This window comes from Chanodichthys erythropterus, chromosome 16 (assembly GCF_024489055.1).
Source record: "Chanodichthys erythropterus isolate Z2021 chromosome 16, ASM2448905v1, whole genome shotgun sequence".
Taxonomy (NCBI): domain Eukaryota; kingdom Metazoa; phylum Chordata; class Actinopteri; order Cypriniformes; family Xenocyprididae; genus Chanodichthys; species Chanodichthys erythropterus.
The window spans coordinates 25934862-25941790 of record NC_090236.1 but is presented as its reverse complement, the minus strand read 5'-3'; the positions used below and the strand labels follow the sequence as shown (position 1 = coordinate 25941790).

At 34.9% G+C, this 6929-nt stretch overlaps 1 protein-coding gene across 1 annotated transcript; it reads right to left on the bottom strand.

Annotated features, from left to right (window-relative positions):
- Positions 1–3783: 3783 nt before the first annotated feature.
- selenof (selenoprotein F) lies at positions 3784–6920 on the bottom strand. Its single transcript, XM_067363069.1, has 5 exons — positions 6825–6920; positions 5679–5846; positions 5422–5485; positions 5158–5207; positions 3784–4474 (listed from the first exon to the last, which is right to left on the bottom strand). The coding sequence occupies exons 1-5, from the start codon at positions 6870–6872 to the stop codon at positions 4343–4345; spliced, it is 462 nt and encodes a 153-aa protein (XP_067219170.1). The 5' UTR covers positions 6873–6920; the 3' UTR covers positions 3784–4342.
- Between the last annotated feature and the right edge of the window lie 9 nt (positions 6921–6929).

The following is a 6929-nucleotide window of genomic DNA, read 5'->3' as shown; positions in this document are numbered from 1 at the left end:
TTGAGGCATAATTAGAAATGCGCCGATTCAGGCTGCGGCCCCTTTAATTGCTTGCGCTCTCCGCCCCCTCCCAAGCTCTCGACTGTTTCATTGCATAAACAAAGTTTACACAGCTGATATAACCCTCAAAATAGACCTTTACCAAGTGTTCGTCATGCAGCAGGTCTAATCGCGTAAGTATGGTATTTATTTGGATGTTTACATTTGATTCTGAATGAGTTTGATAGTGCTCCATGGCTAAAGCTAACATTACACACTGTTGGAGAGATTTATAAAGAATGAAGTTGTGTTTATGAATTATACAGACTGCAAGTGTTTAATAATGAAAATAGCGACGACTCTTGTCTCCGTGAATACAGTAATAAACATTGGTAACTTTAACCACATTTAACAGTACATTAGCAACATGCTAACAAAACATTTAGAAAGACAATTTACAAATATCACTAAAAATATCATGTAATCATGGATCATGTCTGTTATTATTTTTCCATCTGCCATTTTTCGCTATTGTTCTTGCTTGCTTACCTACTCTGATGATTCAGCTGTGCACAGATCCAGACGTTAATACTGGCTGCCCTTGTGTAATGCCTCGATCATGGGTTGGCATATGCAAATATGGGGGGCGTAGAGATTCGCCTGTTCTTTGGAGGTCTTTTAAACAAATGAGATTTATATAAGAATGAGGAAGCAATGGAGTTTGAGACTCACTGTATGTCATTTCCATGTACTGAACTCTTGTTATTCAACTATGCTGAGGTAATTCGATGGCACCTTTTAAGCCAAAAGATATAGCCTAGACCTATAGGATTATTATAGCCTATGTATTAATATGTCTTTGCAATTAAAACCATTAAAATCATTCAAATTTAGTTTGGAACAAAAATGATTAGATAGATTACGATAGGCCTAATTGAAATAAGCTACTTCCCGGAATACCCCACAAAACGTTCTGTGAATGTTTACAGATAGATCGACATCTACTAGTGTGTGTGTGCTTGCATATGTTATTATTTTGGATGAAAGGGGTAGATAATGAGGTGTAATGGAAGAAATGTGCTATGATGTTCAAGAGAAGCAGTGACTGCAGGCGGAGCGCATATGGAATTCATCAGAGATGAGGAGTGTCTGCAGTCCTGTGCTTGGCAAGGGATCTGCCACAACTACTGCCCCTGGACCCCGGGAGGGCTAGTATGTTTTTACTCATCCTGAGAGAGAGAGAAAAAGTGAAAATAAGTTCAATTTTCCCATGCGCAATGATAATTCGTTACATGCATGGCGCATTGACAGACAGCGTACATCCTACCGTTGATGGCGTTCAGTGTTTGTGGTTTGTGGGACTTCATGACACTAAAGTTTCTCAAATATTTTACAGATGAAGCTATGCTGTGCATTTAGTTAGTTTGTGTGAGATTCCTGACGATTTAACAAACCCTGTTTATCTCAACATTTAGAATAATTTTACATATACAGTAAGATTGTGTGTACAGCTGGACAAAGCAACGCAGGTGGGAATCAGGAAAAAGTAGATGAGCAAGCACTCGATATCAGTAGCTTACATTCCACAAGGGTGTGCTGTTACACTGTGAACTGTGGTGTTGAGTCATTTTTAAAGTTCAGATTTTGAAAAACAGATGTCATGGCACATTCTGGGAATAAATGAATGGCACAGCAATTTGTCCAAGACCATTCAATTAAAATGTGCTTGAAATTTCATTGTTAACTGATGACTAAATGATGACTAACAAAAAATGACTCTAAACAAATTGTGTAAATCTGTGGACAGCATGATGTGCCAAACATGCAGCATTAATCAGTGATTCAGAGCTTCCCGTTTGCAGACATCTGCAGACTATACAAATGTACTTTAAATAATTACAAGAAATGTACACTACTGTTCGAAAGTTTGGGGTCAGTAAGATTTTTTTTTTTTTTTAAGAAATCATTTATTTTATTCAGCAGGGATGCATTAAACTGATCAAAATTTAGAGTAAAACATTTATAATGTTACAAAAGATTTCTATTAAAAAAATGCTGTTCTTTTTAACTTTATTCATCAAAGAATCCTGAAAAAGATTATCACGTGTTCCACAAAAATGTTAAGATGAATAACTGTTTTCAACATTGATAATAAGAAATGTTTCTTGAGCAGCAAATCAGCATATTAGTATGATTTCTGAAGGATCATGTGACACTGAAGACTGGAGTAATGATGCTGAAAATTCAGCTTTACCATCACAGGAATAAATTACATTTGAAAATATAGTAAAACAGAAAACAATAATAATATATCACAATATTAATATATTTACTTTCAAAAAAAGAAAGAAAAGAAAATCAGCTTAAACTGACCCCAAACTCTTGAATGGTACTGTATATGATGGGACTTTATATATACATTTTTATTTGTTTGATTAATGAATGAAACATTTTTATAAAGTAAACGCGTATCCAATTCAATTCAATACAAATACATTTATATTATGTAATGTATAAAGGCTCAAAAAAAAAAAAAATGTTAGTTTTTATGTCATCCACTGGATCTGAAACCTTTTCAACAATCAACAGTGCTTTCAAAGTTCCAACCCCCAACAATAGTGTATATGTATCTAATCTGGGCCTATGGCCTACGGTATATCACTTAATTTCTGGATTCATGAGAATGTCATGTCAGAAATCATGCAAAACAGTCACTGATTGGTTAAGAAATTAAGTTACTAAATCAAAACACGTCAATTTGAACTGAGTACTATTTATCTGTTAATTATAAACTATATATTTTTAAATGTAAATATTTTATTGCCTTTCAGCCTTTCTATCTGATACTAAGACAAAGAAACTTTATCCACTGTGAAAAGGTTAAACTAGTTTGTTATATCCTTAAATTAGTGCTTTGTTGGCTGTTAAATGAGACTGATATTTCTTTAACCCTGAATGTAAAATGAAATTATCATCAGATACCGGTTTGGACTCTTTGGCCTGCTTTTACAGACGGGGCTTAGATTAATTAGGATATTTAAGTAGTTTTTTTAAAAGTGCCTTTGAGAAAAAAGAAGAAAAGAAAAAAAAAACATGACATATTTTAAGATGTGTTGCTTTCAGTTAAAACAGTTCACTCATGAATGTCTGTGAAACCAGGGGTTAAAATCTCATCCAAAACTTGTCCAACAAGTGAATTCAACCAAAATGTCTGCTGACATCTAGTGGTGAAAATATACACATCACAGGATAAATATTACTGCTCAAAATGTCTGTATATTGGAAGCAAGAACACTCTATGTGAAGGGTTTGACAAAGAATTATACCAATTAACTCTCACACTGTAATAAAATCTTGTCAACTAACATTTTGGCACTCATCAGTGCACATTTGAACTCTTAAACACCTCCCCAAAATGCCCTGAAATGAAAACAACAAAGTAATTTAAATGTTAAAGGTTATAGAGAGGATTTTTTCGTCGGCTGAAAATCCAAAGACTGTTACTGAGTTTTTGAAATGAGCGGCACAAGGAACGTCAAAGCAGTGATTGACAAGCCAGAGGGCCAATCGTTTACGCGATGATCGCGTAAACGATTGGCTGATGTTTTTAAGGCCCTACCTCGTGCACAGATGATGTATATTAATATTATTCCTTTCAGTGCGCCTAATAAATAGTCTTTTATCAGTTAGTAAAGACAGTTTCAAGTAATATTGCAAAAATGTATAAAACAAAACATCCTCTTTAGCACCTTTAATCTCATGAACAGCCATATCACTTAATTCACAAAAAGTCAAACAAAAACATTAATATGAAAAACAGGTTTATTTGTGTGTGCACTAATGAAATTGAGTTCAAATTCCATTTTTTCAACAAACATTTAATGAACAGATTTGACGTTCTCATACTGGGGTAGATCTTGTAGATTTCCACCTTAACAGCATGCTGAGAGAGTTACACAGGGTCTTCAGGCCTCACATTCCAGGAACTGGTTTACTGTCAAGCCTTCACTAATGTGCAAATCTACAAAAGCATGAGCTAAGAGGAGTCAGACAAGCTTTACCAAACCAGCACATTCAAAACGCTTCACTATTTTCACTCAGACACAAGATGTATAAAAGCCCTCAGCACATCAACAATTCAAAGACAAAATGTAGCAGAAACATCTTCTCAAAATAAGTACAGTATGCTCTGATCACTTAAACTCAAACCAGACGCTGCTGCTTTTAAAAAAAAATCTAAATTTATGTTTTTAACTTCCATTATTGGGCACAAATATGAATAGTGGTCCTTTAATTCAGTTTGAGATTTATAACAAAAAAAGCAAAATGTGAAAATCTGACTTTTAAATATGAAATGGTGACTTTAAATTCGATCTAACTTCTCACTAAGAAATTCTTCAACGCTGTCTGTGTTCCACTTGAGGATGCTGAGCTCTTCAGCAATGTTCCCGTTATCGTCCAGCAGCTTTAGTACAGGGTCTGAGCCTCTCACATACTGGAAGAAATGCAAAAAAAAAGGCATTTAGAATTAACCAGTGTTTAAGCCAAATATAACAACAATATTCTTTTTTTCTGACAAATATTATTATTTTTGAAACAAATAACACACACACTACCGTCCAAAAGTTTGGGGCCTGAAAGATTTTAATTGTTTTTGAAAGAAATCTCTTATGTTCAACAAGGCTGCATTTACTTGTTCAAAAATACAACAAACAGTAATATTGTGAAATATTATTACACATTAAAATAACTATTTTTTTTTAAATACATTTTAAAATGTAATTTATTTGTGCGATAGCAAAGCTGAATTTTCAGCATCATTACTCCAGTCTTCAGTGTCACATGATCCTTTAGAAATCATTCTAATATGATGATTTGCTGCTCAAGTAACATTATTTTCAATGTTGAAAATGAAAACAGTTTAGCTGCTTAAAATTTGTGTGAAAACCATGATACATTTTTTCAGAATTCTTTGATGAATAGAAGGTTCATGAGAAGAGCATTTATCTCAAAGAGCATTTATTTATCACTTTTGATCAATGTAATGAGTATTTGCTGAAAAAGCATACACTTCTTTCAAAAAACAATCAAACTTACTGACCCCAACCTTTTGAACAGTAATGTGTGTTTATATATATATAACATTTTTAGCAAAAAAAAAAAAAAAACCTTTTTTACCTTGATTTGAAGACCCCTGAACATCTTTGGCTTGTCACTCCTGACAAAAGCTGAAGGGAAATACAGTCACAAAAATTACTGCTTTGTAACAACTGTGCATAAGCAAACAAAAAGCAACAACAACAACAAAAAAATCCTTTGAGGCATTTCAAATAAACTTGGTTTATTTTTCTACATTGCTGTGCCATTTTTTTATAATCATCAACACAAGAAATATGGAGTTTGAAGCAGTTACTCATACTTGAGGCCAAATCATCAATCTACCTTGGACTTGAGGGAACCTCCCCAATTTTCATCCACAGACCTCAAGGATGGCTCCTGGGTAGAGCTGTCAAAGAAAACAATGACAAACGCACATTAATATGAGTTTAAACAAAAAGGTTGACAAAATTAGAAATAAAAACAGGGATGGTGGTGGTGGTGGTGGTGGGGAGCAAACAGCCGAAAACTTTCATTAAAGCTCCAGCACTCTGTGTTCAGTTGGAAATGACCTTGTGATTTGGCACAGAAGTAGAACTCACCTTCCTAGACTCCAGCTGAGCCTCCTCTTGGCAGCATTGTCTGCATGGAAGGTCTAACTGGTTCAGGCTGAACTGCCCCAGGAGGTCACAGGAGCTACACAGGAGATTGCTGGAGAATCCCAGCTCCCTGCACGCCTCAGAGGAGAGCTCTGCTCCATAAGACGCCAGCTGAGCCAGGAAGAATGAGACCACAATTTAGACACTTTTACACAGAAAACAAGCAGTAGATGTAATTCACCAGTTGACCTTTATGTCAACATCTCAAACCTGTTGGAAATTCTCAGCTGTTCGCTTTGATTTGAATGACCCTCAAATGCATTGTCAAAGAAAAAGGCAAATGGAGGGTAGAGCACAGGTGCATGAATTTGCAAGCTTTTTACAGCTACAATAACAACAAGAGTGTACCGTTTATAGCTGGTGATTGACACATCTCTCCTCTACACTTAGTGAACTTGCTTCCTTGTTATGAACAATACATTAATTAATAAATAAAAATGATATCTTTGTTGTTTCTATAAAAGAATAAGCACAATCAAATCAAGGAATGAAATTCTTTTGGGACTTTTTATTTGAATTCCAAAGGCTTAAGAATTGTGAAACGTGATTGAATTTAATTTGTTATACCTCATAATATTGTCCTTTCTAAATATATCAACAAGCCCTTTTTTTCTCCACACAAGACAAATCTTGAGTCCTATTTAAGAATGCCAGCTACTCTAGGAAAATTCCCAAGAGAGGGAAGAATTGTGTAAACATAAAGGAAAACTTATGTAATGTTCATTTTAAAAGCTAAGTAACTATGCTATGTAATTTACTCGTTTTTGTTTCGTTTGTTTTTTTGTTTCTGGGTGCAGGTAAAATAGTTAATAGTTTTAGATCATGAGAAAAACATTGACTTTTTTAGAGTAGGTGCAAAGTTAGTCAATGTCAAGGGTAGAAATTAAATATGCGATTTAATGAAGATTTCCCGTACATTATTTACACCATCAGCCAGTTGAGCCACGTCATTAGCTAACATTAGCGAACCGGCTAACCTTTGCCTTGGACGGAAGTAGTGCAGATTTTACAAAGACATGTGGATTCCTTATCACTATTGAGTATCTACTTTCAAAGATCAAAGTGTATAGATGTGTTTTATTCACCTACCGTTTGTAATAACGGCAGTAACCAAAGCAGGTACACTTCCCCCGCCATGAGTGAATCTCTTCCTCTCGCTAGGTTCAGCAGGAAGTGCGTCAAACACATCCGCTT